The 13,407-nt window shown below is 43.6% G+C and overlaps 3 protein-coding genes across 3 annotated transcripts in view; all 3 read left to right on the top strand.

The window, feature by feature from the left end:
- The window catches only part of LOC126558833 (uncharacterized), a 284,233-nt gene that overhangs the window by 225,927 nt on the left and 44,899 nt on the right, over positions 1-13,407 (top strand). The window lies entirely within an intron of this gene.
- Positions 1-13,407, top strand: part of LOC126556713 (mucin-5AC) — a 469,299-nt gene that overhangs the window by 440,466 nt on the left and 15,426 nt on the right. The gene's annotated exons all lie outside the window — the stretch shown is intronic.
- On the top strand, positions 1,533-4,783 carry LOC126557086 (ATP-binding cassette sub-family B member 6). Its single transcript, XM_050212737.1, has 4 exons — positions 1,533-2,754; positions 2,828-3,003; positions 3,531-3,736; positions 3,832-4,783. Exons 1-4 carry the CDS (start codon positions 1,542-1,544, stop codon positions 4,781-4,783), a joined length of 2,547 nt encoding a protein of 848 aa, XP_050068694.1. The 5' UTR covers positions 1,533-1,541.

The following is a 13,407-nucleotide window of genomic DNA, read 5'->3' as shown; positions in this document are numbered from 1 at the left end:
GCTTCATTTATTTGTTATCTACAAAAAAAATATAGTAATTATTTCAATAATACGATCAACATTGAAACACTACAAAGCACAATAAACATTTATGAAGTTCTTTTCAATTTGCTCGTTGGGCCCACCTCGAAACAGCTGTCGTTCAAAATAATATACAATGTCATTTTCCTTTTATTTCGTGTCGGTGTTTTTATTTAAGTGCAATATTGCGGCTCCACGCGCAGTACGCGCTTCAAATTTGGTGCTGGTTGTGTTTTAACCATGAATACAGTCAAGTTCAAGTAGTTCATAGCATAAAAATCTGATTCGAGAGCATAACTCACTCAAGCTGCTGCTACGAATTCATTGGTGAGCATTCTTTGTTGGTGGTTGCATATGGATGTAACAATAAATTCTTTTATTACACACTGTTGTGAAAAGTTTACTTAAACAAAAAAAAAAAAGAACAACACACAAGAAACATATTCTCGTCAAGTGGAATTTACATCTGGTGTCCGGAGTAAGTATTGCAAGCAGGGTAAAATGAACTTTCTGGGCTCTCGATAACGCCCAGCATATCCGGTGGTCCGGTTTGCTAATTGAATTCCGACGGAGAAAGCCTTGCACCGTCACCGTGATGTAACGAATGTGCTACTGCGTATCCAATGGATGTGAAGTCACCACCACTATCGACACAACAACGGTTGTGACGAATTTCGCGGCATGCATTTCTAGTTTTGCTCTAGAGAAACATGGCTATGTGTAAATGTGTGTTTTTGAGTTCTGTTTTTAATGCCAATGGGTGTAGCGATAAATGTGACGCTATTGAATCGTTGAATTTAATAGTGTGCACATTCTTGGCATGTTCTTGATAGGATCCTCAAGTTCATATAGCATTGCGCTGCTTTTTTGCACTGCATTAGTCATACGGAACTAATCCCGTAAGCGTTTTATCTCTTTATCGCTACAAATGCGTGCATTCATTGGCTGTGTGAAGTGATGAAACTAGTCGCTCTAATCTTGCCTAGGTGCTGACCGATAAGTAAATTCCTGTCGGGTACGGGTACTATGCTTCTGTAAAGTGTAGTCGTAGAAGTAGTGGATCTCTACATGCTGCTAGACAAGAGATTTTCGGAACAAGCTTGTTGTGCATACAGAACAAAAACGCTGAATTGGACTTAGCGTAATGCAAAGCATCGAAGCAATGATAATAAAATCGTAGCAAGTCATGACCTATGCAAAACAAAACGACTGCCGCTCCACGCGTGATCCCGTACATTACCTGTTGCAATAATACTAGGTAATACGATAAGAGCCACAGATGCCGGTATCGTTATCACCGCTTGGTAAATAATTGTGCAAACCTAAGCAGATTCTTTCCGTTAATCATCCCACCCCACATTCTGACACTCTCCAAGATGCAGTCAGTGTTGAATGAACGCGTGGCAAGGTCGGTGGTTACTGTGCTGATCCGGTTCTAACTTATCTTTTGCTCTCCACATTACAGCTGAACGTCAACTTGCACCATCGGACATACCTGACGAAGCCCTAACCCACTCAAAATGATCCACTACTGTCCGACCAACACGTCCATGGACGTGGTTTGGTTCAATCATGGCGTCTCGCAATGCTTCATGGATACCGTCGCGATGGGAACGATCGGAGGATTTCTTCTCATTTTCGGTACACTGCAGCTGATCATGTATCTGCGCCATGCAACGGAAATCGACACGCAACGGATACGCAAGTCACGTTTGTACAGTTTCCAACTGTTTCTGCTGCTCCTGATGCCGCTGCTCACCGCGACACGATTCGTGCTGGAAGGCTTCATCTTCGAAGGTGCGCAGGTGTACGGTTTCATGATCCTATCGATCGTAGTAGCCCTATTTGCTTATCCGTTCTCTATCGTACTGCTCGTGAAGGAGCGTTACTATCAGCTACCTTCCGTACCGACACGTGGCCATGGATTGGTTTTGCTCATCTTCTGGACGTTGGTGTTTATTGTGCAGAACGTTGCCTTCATCAATCTCAATTACCGCGACGCATGGTTTCAGCTGGAAACGGTGCGAGATAAGGTAGAGTTCGGGATGTTTGTGGCACGGTACACGATCACCATGCTACTGTTTGTGATCGGGCTGAAGGCACCGGGCATAACGTCCACCCAGTTCACCGAAGAGTACCAAAATCTGCACCGGGCGCAGGAAAATCAATCCACGTTCAGCAACGCGTGGACCAAAATGCGAACCTTGCTACCGTTCCTGTGGCCCAAAAAGGACGCATTACTACAGTTTCGTGTAGTTTTCTGCTTCTTGCTGCTTATAGCCGGCCGTCTCATTAACGTGTACGTGCAGATCTATAACAAAAAGATCGTCGACAGTCTAACGGAAAAGCCGGCCGTATTTCGCTGGGACTGGATACTGCTGTACGTTGGGTTTAAGTTCCTACAGGGTGGCGGTACCGGATCGATGGGACTGTTGAACAATTTGCGCAGCTTTCTGTGGATTCGCATCCAGCAGTACACGACGCGCGAGATCGAGCTGGAACTGTTCCGCCATCTGCACAGTTTATCGCTACGGTGGCATTTGAACCGTAAAACGGGCGAAGTGTTGCGCGTGATGGATCGTGGCACGGACAGTATTAACAACCTGCTGAACTACATCTTGTTTTCGATTACGCCGACCATCGTGGACATTTTGATTGCGGTCGTGTTCTTCATCACGGCATTCAACTGGTGGTTTGGATTTATTGTGTTTTTAACCATGACGTTGTACATAGGTAAGTAACGTGCCGGTGCCGGTGATTGGTAGCCATTTGCAGCTCACAAAAACGGACAATCGTTTCATTCTAGTCTCAACAATAATGGTTACGGAATGGCGCACCAAATTCCAACGCCGCATGAATTTGGCCGACAATCAGCAGAAGGCCCGTAGCGTCGATTCGTTGCTCAACTTCGAAACGGTGAAGTACTACGGGGCTGAGCAGTATGAAGTTTCCTGTTACCGGGACGCAATTCTCAAGTTCCAGGTGAGTGGTTCTTCTTATCAGTCATTTACGCGTACTCGAGAGAGGGAGAGAGTATCGATCGTAAAGTTACTTATGTGATGTTGGCTAGTAAAGTACATACAATCGTTGTGCTAAATAATATTGTATAGTTATATCATCAATTTGGCCTTATGCCGAAGCGTTCCTCTTCGTCTAACATCATCATTCAGGACTCCTTTTCTGATCCATTCGTTGGTTTAGTCGGGTTTTCCTCATTACAGTGTTTTGGGTCTGATGGTGTCCTCATTTATGTGGACGACTTGAAAATCCTCCTGTGTCCTAGTCTTCTGGTTGATGTCGTCATTAAAATTTCCTCGATGCCTTCTGCCTGTTTAGTGTGGCTCCAATGGATTGTTACTTTTTCCGCATAAGTGTAATGTGATTTTGTTTGGTCGCGCTAACAATAAGGTCCTTTGGAGATCAGGCGAAATCAATCACCGTCGTGCATTTGTTAATAAATAAATGAATTGATTAATTAATACATAATTCACTCATTCATTCAATAACAGGAAGAAGAATGGCGCTCGATTATCACGCTGAACATCCTCAACACAATGCAAAATATCATTGTTTGCGGCGGTTTGCTCGCCGGATCGATGCTGTGCGCGTATCTTGTCGTATACGAGGAAGGATTAACCGTCGGTGATTATGTACTGTTTGCCAGCTATATAATTCAACTTTACGTACCGCTCAATTGGTTCGGTACCTTCTACAGGTAATTGGCATTCTAGAATGCGTTTGAAGTGTATCGTCAAGTCCCTGAATTTTCTGAGCTAAAATTATGTTTGTACACGTTCGTATGTTTTACAGAGCAATCCAGAAAAATTTCGTCGACATGGAAAACATGTTTGATCTGATGCGCGAAGAGCAGGAAGTACTGGACGCACCATCCGCACCCGGACTAGCGGTCGCACGTGGTCGTATCGATTTCAACGATGTTACGTTCGCTTACAACGCAGAACGGCTAGTGTTGCGCAACGTTAGCTTCAGCGTGCCCGGTGGCAAAACGGTGGCCATTGTCGGTCCATCAGGCGCGGGCAAGAGTACGATAATGCGTCTGCTGTTCCGTTTCTACGACGTCAACAGTGGTTCGATATCGGTCGATGGACAGAACATAAAAACCGTGCGCCAAGCATCGCTACGTCAAGCGATAGGTGTTGTACCGCAGGACACGGTACTGTTTAACAATTCGATCAAGTACAACATCCAGTACGGTCGGGTCGGAGCACCCGAAGCGGACGTCATCATGGCGGCAAGGAGTGCCGATATACACGAGCGAATTTTAACCTTCCCGGAACAGTACGAAACGCAGGTCGGTGAGCGTGGATTGCGCCTGAGCGGAGGTGAAAAGCAACGTGTGGCAATAGCACGTACCATTCTTAAGTCACCGTCAATTGTACTGCTGGACGAAGCTACCAGCGCGCTGGACACACAAACGGAGCGTAATATCCAAACGGCACTGGCAAAGGTATGCGCTAACCGGACGACGATCATCATTGCACACCGGCTCTCGACGATCATACATGCGGATGAGATTCTGGTGCTGAAGGAGGGTGCGATTGTTGAGCGCGGTCGGCACGAGATGCTGCTCGACCAGAACGGTGTATATGCGGAGATGTGGAATCAACAGTTGAAAAATTTAGAACTAGGCTCGAATGCGGCGGATGAAGGAGCATTGGTAGATGGGAATGGACAGGTAGCTAATGGAACGCCGAACAAATTGCCTGCAATCGCACCACCAAAACCTCATCATCACCATTGAGGTAGGACGGTCCTTTTTGGTACAAAAAGTGTGGGTGTGTTTGTACAAGAAAACAAAACGATAAACATGTGATAGTTTAGTGTGCAAAACCTCAATTTAGGAAGGTACAGGAAAGATGCAGGAAATTCATTTTAATGCAATTGTTCAAGGTATGAGAAAAAAGTACGATTAAGCGATTCATAAATTGATATGAAGCTAATTAAAAAATAGAACCAAAAAAAGGGATGAAAACAGTAAAAAATAAATGGTACGATAACCATCCATCAATCTAAGATGAGACATTTTAGAGGATGGCATTGGTTATTGATTCGAATATCGCGTAAATTTGTTCCTCAATGTTTTTAGTTATACCACCCAGTTAACGGATTATCCGGCAAGGTTTAACTACAATTTACGTAACAAGCTCCCTATCCTCGTCGTGCCCGATGGTCAGGTAAGCAGCACCAAATGAGTAAATCGTTTGATGATCGTATTTCAAAATAGAGTATTTAGCATGGGCGCTGTAGGTCAGGGACTGTATCTTTGCCAATACCGTTTTATGGCCGTATGTACCACATATTGCTTCCCTCTCTTTTCCGTCTCTAAACCTTCCCGTTAGCGCACCTGTGCTGAACTTCAAAGTCAAAGCCAACCCCGGAGAGAGATAGCCAACCGCAACTGATCGTAGTTTGTCGTTTTTTTTTTTTTTTTGCTACCCCTTTAGCACCAGTTTTAACACGAATCAGGTCCAACTACGCTCGACAGTGAAACGTTTAAAAACACCATCAAACGGTAAGACGATAAAGCAACAACAAAAAAATCTCATTACGCTCCCATCTAATTGCGGCACACATGAGACGTTAAATCTGTGTGGCGGCGTTTTGCTCCCCTCCCTTATCCGGCTTGTGAACGAGCTGTTGTCCCACGATGGTTTATGCTTTGATGAGATGTATCCGTCCACCTAGAACACCGCCGTACGCGGAACAGATGAGGTAAGTAAATTAGCAGAAGCACTCCCAATTGGTTTAGGAATTAAAGAAATTGTACGTAGCCTTGAAGAAAGGTAAATATTTGCACGTTAAATGTGATTTGCTTTTTTTTTTGGACGTCATACATTTTTGTTCGATCGACGATTACTTTAGCAATCACAACATTAAAAGGTCCAGATGGAGTTTTTGACGCATTTGATAACCAAACAGATACTTCTAGCATTCTTTAGGCGTAGTTGGACCGCGACACCAGACACGCAATTATAATAAACCACACGATTAGCACACCTGATACCTGGTACCGCTTTGTACTCAACCATGGACAAAATGCTATAAACCACTAATCGCACAAATCTAAACTCATTGAGAACCAGTCAGCCATCTTGAAACAAAGCGCCTGAAACAACGTGCTCTCTACACCGAAACAGCACGTTTGGTTTGGTGTGTTGCACTTGCAATTATGCTCGGCACCCCTAGACAAGAATTGTTGCACCGCGCTAACCTTCATGCGATCATCGTGCGCATGCAAACCTCAGTGCAGTAAAGTGCATTGTTCTGCAGGTAAGAATGGGTCTGCCATTTTTTCTTTATTGTCGTGTTGGAGCACATTTTTAATTGCGGATACGGATCGGTCGGGACGGAGTTGGTGTGTCTACCATTCTTTTGGGGGTAGTTTCTTGCAAGTGCTTTCGAACTACACACATTACGCCGATTGTACTAGCTGATTGTCGGTGTTGCAGTGTGGCGTTGCAGATTAATGATCTGCAAAGCCGGGCCAACGTTTAATGACTTCTCACCACACCAGCACCATGTGTTCCGTGTGCGTTATGAACGGTAAGTGCACTTTACGTCGCGTAAGATTGTGGCTGGTTTTTGTTTGTTTTCACTTATCTGCATGAAGCTGGCAGCGCTTGTCGTAAACGTTCCCTGGCACAGCACACCCAAACTGTCTCTGTGGACATGTGCCAGTATGATCAATCATAACACATTATTATAGAAAGAAATGATACGTTTGTTTGGTTACCGAGACAAATTTCGGATACGGTTTTGTACGACCTCACTGAGGGTGTTTGGAGGGAAAGAATGTTGCACCTCGAGACCGATGCAAAGATGATGCAATTCCAATGCAATGCAGATTCATGGTGTGCACTGAGCGAAATAAGACTAGTACTACCTTGGTGTTCGACTAATATTTTCAAATGTTATGTCTCAATTGTCAGAAATCAATTTTAGAAATGGAAAATTTTTGCCAAGTATTAACAGTTACGTAGAGAAATTAATAAAATTAGGCGCAAAGTAGAAATAGCACGAAATTGACTATATTACGAAGAAAAATATAAATTAAACTACTTTTTTACGACATTTCAAGAGACTATAAGAAGTATTGTTTCAAATTCTTTCGATGAGCCGTGATCTCGTAGCCATTTTTTGGTTTTTATTTAACAGTGTACGTACTATTGAATGCTCGTATTATTCCTCAGCATTCAATAGTACGGGTTATTAAAGTTTGCCATTTTTTTAATTTATTTATTGAGGCTTTGCATAGTCTCAAAGGGTTCCTGCGGATAATAGATCCTTTAAATTTATCCTGGCCTTTATGATTCCTCAAATTTGTGAGTGAAAACCGGACTTTAGTCAGTTTTGAGCTAGGATTTGCGGCATAGTCCTGCCAATAACGTAAGCTAGGACTATTTAAAGCTCGCTGTGGTCGGTTAAGATTATGATTTAGAATACTTCCTTGAGTTCGACTTCCCCGAGAACTTCTCATTCAAAGGAAAAAACTCCCTACAAAATTGTGGCCAGCTTTGTTGCCAATGTTCGGCAAAGGACCACATTCATCTGTCGAGGAAATCCCGGAGTCCCGGAGGCACTCTTCCGATTCAGGTCATGGTGCTCTGTTGAGAGGAACTTGTGGATGATATTTTGCCGATCAAGATTTCACTATTTAACACAATTTGCTACTAATATCTTGTAGCATGCAATGCTCACTGGACATTGTAATCTTACTCAATTCTTTGAATGGTGTGCTCTGGCAATACACTGATTTTCCACAAACATTAGCTTAAATCGCACCGTAATTTAGCTTCTCCTGTCACGTCTAGCTATGTAGCCAATATTTTTTACCCCTTTCTCTCAAAGAGCAGCTTGCATCAGGGTATCTTTTTACGTGTACCTATGCTAAGAATGCAGAATGCTGCACTCAAGTTATTAGTATTGAATGAACCTAAAATAAGGGTTCTTGCATCTTTTTATGCAAAATTTAACCTCTAGTGAGAAACGACTTCAACTGACTCAAATCTGTACCCAAAAGTGGAGAAATGTTATACAGAAAGCACCTCTATTCAAGATTTTTTCTACATGGATGTCAAAGATTCAATAAATTTTAAACGCATAAACGCTATTCTTATTTTGCTATGTGTATTATGCCTCGCATGTGCTTTATCATGCTTTGTCATACTAACATTTTGCCACAAACAGTTCTAAACAAGGAAAATAATATATTTTAAATATTTTGTTACTGTCTTAATAGCACCATGAGTACATCGATCGATAGAAAGATATTCTAAGCTGAAGCCTATATGTAGAACCATGCCACATTCTTGGCATACTGACTTTTAACCTGCAGGCATCACGCAGTCTATTATTAAGCCAAACGCTCATGGCCAGAAGAACCCTTCGTGATGTTCGCTTAATTTCCTCTAATAAAACCAGACATTTTTATCGATGCATTCAACTTGTACACCAGTCCTTCACCTGTACACATAAACGCAATAAAATATTACCTAATTAAAGTGTCCCAAAACTCTCCTCCATACCAAGCACGGGTAAAAGGGGGTAACTGATAAACACGCGCGCACACGGTCGTTGCAAGAATCACGACGAAGGTGCATTTAATTATCTGTAATCGTCATTGCACCGACGGCTTATTGGTGGAGTGCTTTATGCAACGTGTTCACAAATTGGTGCCTTATTCTCGGTGAGGCTCGATGCCGGTATCGGTATCATCGTGACCTCCGCCAGGTAAGTGATTGTATGACCTGCACCGAATGGATTTCCCTTCCCCATTGATCAGCGAGCGAGCTGACACAGCTGAGAGGGATGAGTGAGAAATAATTGAATACGAGAAAAGCAAGTAAATGTACACACAAACTCAAAGAAAAAAAAGTCACAATCATCGATGAGGCCATGTGACTGTAAATTAAGTACAAAATTTAAAACAAAACACACATGCACCTTTTACTCGTGTGGCATGTAGTAATCGTAAGTAGAATGGGGGATGCTTTTTTAAAACCACTTCACCGGGTTACAGTAACGACCGGTAACAGTGGACACTGATTAATGAAGGACACACAATACAGCAAGCAAACACCCCATTTCCTAACTTAAACCCAACAGCAAGGAGTCCGAAATGGACGATTGCGGTTGATGTAAATGCCAGTCAGATATTGTGCACTTTTGCTGCATTTGCTGCACAACCAATGCCATACCGATGCAATGGCATGTAACGGAAGCTGTGGTTTTCTTTTTTTATTTGTGGGTTCGGTAATGTTAATTGATAGATTTAACGTGTTCGCGGTCGACGTGGCGCAAAGAAAAACAAGGAGCGTTATCTGATTTCTCGGACGCTCATTTGGTTGCATCAGTTGAAACTTTAGTGCCACCTTCGCCACCGATTAGCCTTCCCCAATCGACTTGGACGGACAATTCGACATGCACAGATAAACATCGAAAGTGCAATTCAATTTTACAACAATTACCACCCGGGTAAATGGTCGCATGCAGAACGAGGCGGAGGAAGAAGAACTCTCTTTAGCAACAGTGCATGGAATGTTACAATTCGTCGAGCCTTCTGGGTAGGGTACGGGGGCGAGTAACGTATGTAATCTTCATTAGCCACACCGAAGCGGGTTCAGCGAGAGCAGAGCTAAGAGCCGTTTAGCTTTTTTGTTTAAACCGGTCGCCAGTTTTGGGGCGGGATTCGCTTCTTGAGTAATTGAATCGTGGGCCTCCCCCTTCTCGCCAGTGTACAAGCGTATATCTTAATGTACTGTTTAGTTTATCAGGTAGTAGGTGTAATAAAAATAAAAGCTTACCGTAGCGCTGGGTACTACACATCTACACTACACATCGCTGGCGCATTGCCTTTTTTGTTTGTCGGAATCTTGCTGAGGCAGCTGCATAAAGGTTAGTGGGACATCGGTCCAACTTACCTCGGGCGATGGCGGGCTCCGGTACCAAAACGATACAGCAGTAAACTACCCACTAAACTGTGGTGCATCAGGCCCATTTGTTTGTCTGGCACAAGATGTGCCAATTAGACAAAGCTTAAGATAGGAAGGGAATTGGTGTTAGTAAAGTTAGCAGCAAACACTAACAACACTGGGAGGCCTGGTTAGTTATTTCTGCATATTTTCATTCTTTTTAGTTTAATTCTTTTGCTCAACAAAATTTTCTTATGTTGTGGTTCATTAAAATCCCTACATTAAATTGGAATCAGCATTAAGTTGGGATAATCCAGACTTCTTGAAAAAAAATTGTAGGAAGAACTGTTTTTGACACCTTTTTCCGGCGATAGCAGGGTTTAGAGCCATAAAATGGAATCGAAAAATCCCTTAGGGGAATGTTTTAAACGAAAACTGGAATGTTAAAAGCCCGTTATGGAATGAAAGTTTGCTGATTTGCGACAAAATCCGTTCCAATCGGAATGATATGGCGTACTCCAGTTAGTTCCACAGCTGATTACAAAATTTCACAGTCAACACGGAAATGTCCCCTAACTGAATGCAAGATTCCACGGTATTGTTCCAAAGTTCCACAAAAAAGCTTGGAATATTCCACTATCCAGTTGGAAAATTCCACTGAGTGATCGAAAAAAAAAACATTCCAGTATGTTGTAAGCAGCCCCTACATTTGAAGACCACAAGAAAACTGTTCGGGGAAAACAGTTTCCTAGTTAATTTTCAAATTTTATAGCATTTGGAACAATAAAAGATAATTAAGATCATGGTTTGGCTTATCATGTTTGCTTTATTCTTACGATATTCTATGTTTCGAGTTCGGGATAATTTTGACAGTCACCTACGGAGAAAGAAAAAAAATTGTTACTGCAAAATTAATCAACGGGGAAATTTTTTTTGTTTTAAAAATAGTAGCTTACCATATATTTTATTCATTTTATTCAAAATATCCGCCCTCGGCTTCTATTACGGCCTCCACCCGTTTCCGGAACCGGGAACAAGCCCTGACGACAGTTTAGCGGGTTAGGGCCGCGAAAACGGACCTGATTTTCGCCATCAGCACCGCCTTGGTGTTGCTGGAGGTTCTGTTGGTGTCCGGTTCCACCGCGCCCCACACGAAATAATCCATTGGATTAAGATCCGGGGAGCTGGGAGGCCACACATTCGGCTCGGTGAAGTCGTTGAAATTGGCCGCCAACCACTTTATCGTTTTGGAGGTTTTGGAGGCGCTTGTAAGAGAAGTACCGGAGGTCGTCATTCAGGGCCATTTTCATCGTGGATGGTGCCACCCCCATCTCACGTGCCAACGGCCGAATTCCGAACCCCGGATTTTCCATCACGCGCGCCTGGAGGTCAGAGAATGTGGTTTTCGTGCTGCCACCGCTTCGTCGTCGTCGCTGTTTTCTCCCAGCTCACTCCGGATCGCCTTCACCGTGTTCAGCGAACACTGCACGCACTGCATGATGTCGGGGTTGTCGCGTCCGCGGTTGCCGCTCTTTTGGCACTTTTTTATCACGGGATGTTTCCGCTGCTTGTTCCGTACACTTTGAGCTGTCGAATGACATATTGCTTGTTTTCCTATGCCAACTCGACCACGAGTTATAAACAAAAATGTAACTGTCAAAATTATCCCGAACGCTCTGAGATCCCTTCCCGAACACCCTGAGATAATCCTTCGAGCTAGTCTTAGAGAAAGTCTCCACATGAAGTTTTCTGAGCGACAGGTTCGCCAGTCCTCACACAGCATGACTGAAGCTCAAGTCCATCGAATATGTGGATATCAAAAGGTTTGGTAAGTCATTAGATGGCCCGGGGAATGACTTAACATGTCGCTCTCGCCAAGAAGCAGAAAACATGAAGCTTTACAGAACACTTACAGAATCAATTTATACCACCATGAAACAATCATTGTACGTACCTCGCATGAAGCAAGTCACAGATATATGACGCTCATTCATTACTCTTCGCATAATGAATCCCGAAGCATTCGCGCCCGAAGCCCTCCAGCAATTTCAATTCCGATGCATTGCATAATTGTCTCGCAAAACGGCATAATACGACACATCACAATTGCAGGTCATGATCTTCATTTTTTTTTTTTGTTTTCTTCAATGAGTCATGCCACAATACTGTCAAGACCATCCGCACACGGTACCCGTGTGCGGCCGCGAAATCGCACAACCGACAAGAGTGCACACGTAGGACAACTGGAAAGTGCGAGCGCCAGAATTGGGTCGCGCCAGGATGACCCTGAAAGAGGCACCACAACATCGATCGACCCCGAGATTGTCCCAGGCCGAAGTGAACGATGATGCGCCGGTTCACGTAACCACCAGTCCCTTATCACGCCGAGGGCGCAACGTATGCAACCAACTTGCGGCATGACCTTTGCTGCTGTGGCCGGAAGAATGCGGTACGAGACCTAGCTGGTCACACCTGGTTTGGGGGACTGGACTGAAATGAAAAACACAACATTTTCGCAAACGGAGCCAGCCCGCGAGCGTGTTTTTTTTTTCTGGTGACTGAGGGGGGGCGGTGAGAACGGTGTTCCTGTAATTTGTAAATATTTGTGCCTTCTGTACTGGGGGCTGCACCCGTCAGCATCTGTACGCGCCGTGTGTCGGGTGGTACAGTGCGCTTGGGAGTACACAGACGGTCGCTCGGTCCGGTTACGATGTACGACGGCGACGTATCGTAAAGTTATATCTGACTTGTTTGGTGGTTCGCGCTGCGCAGTCGCTTACGGTCAGTCCCGCGGTACGGTTGTGCTAAACGAGTCAGCAAAGTCATACGCGATCGTGTGCAGTGTTCCAGTGTGGGAGAGGTTTATCGTTCCTGTGGCAGACCTGCGTTATTTTCGGTGTGAGAATTAAACGTTAAGTGTTTATGCTTAGTTCAATAATGTGATTGTGGATGGGGTGAAAGTACGAAACATCAGCTCAAGAACATCCGTGCGTCTGAAGTGATCGTGACAGAAGGTGCGATTAATAAGAACGTGATCGAGAGAACAGTGCATAGGTACGATATTCTTCAACACTTTCAAACACAGTAGCGTGGTAGTATTCTGTAAGTGTTACGTGTCGCTGTAACTGCAGCTGCATCACGTGAATTACAGTGACATTACGGTTTCAGAACGAAGTGGAACTCAGAACGGAGAATTGTGTGTTGTTGTGGTTCACAAAACTGGTTGATCGTAATAGTGACACAATTCTCGATTTAAAAAGAACAGTTAAAATATAATACTAAGTTTAAAATATTTATAATTCAACTGTTAATCTTCGATTGTTTTTTTATAATTTTTTTTATTTTGTTAATCTGATTTGGGTAAAATTGTTATCACTTTCAAAAATTAACAGTGACAAATTGTTCTCGAAAATATGCTACATTTATGGTAAGGTCAATGGCAAGACGCTGAATG

This window comes from Anopheles maculipalpis, chromosome 2RL (assembly GCF_943734695.1).
Source record: "Anopheles maculipalpis chromosome 2RL, idAnoMacuDA_375_x, whole genome shotgun sequence".
Classification (NCBI taxonomy): Eukaryota; Metazoa; Arthropoda; class Insecta; order Diptera; family Culicidae; genus Anopheles; species Anopheles maculipalpis.
The sequence above is the reverse complement of the archived record's forward strand: the minus strand, read 5'-3'. Positions and strand labels throughout refer to the sequence as shown.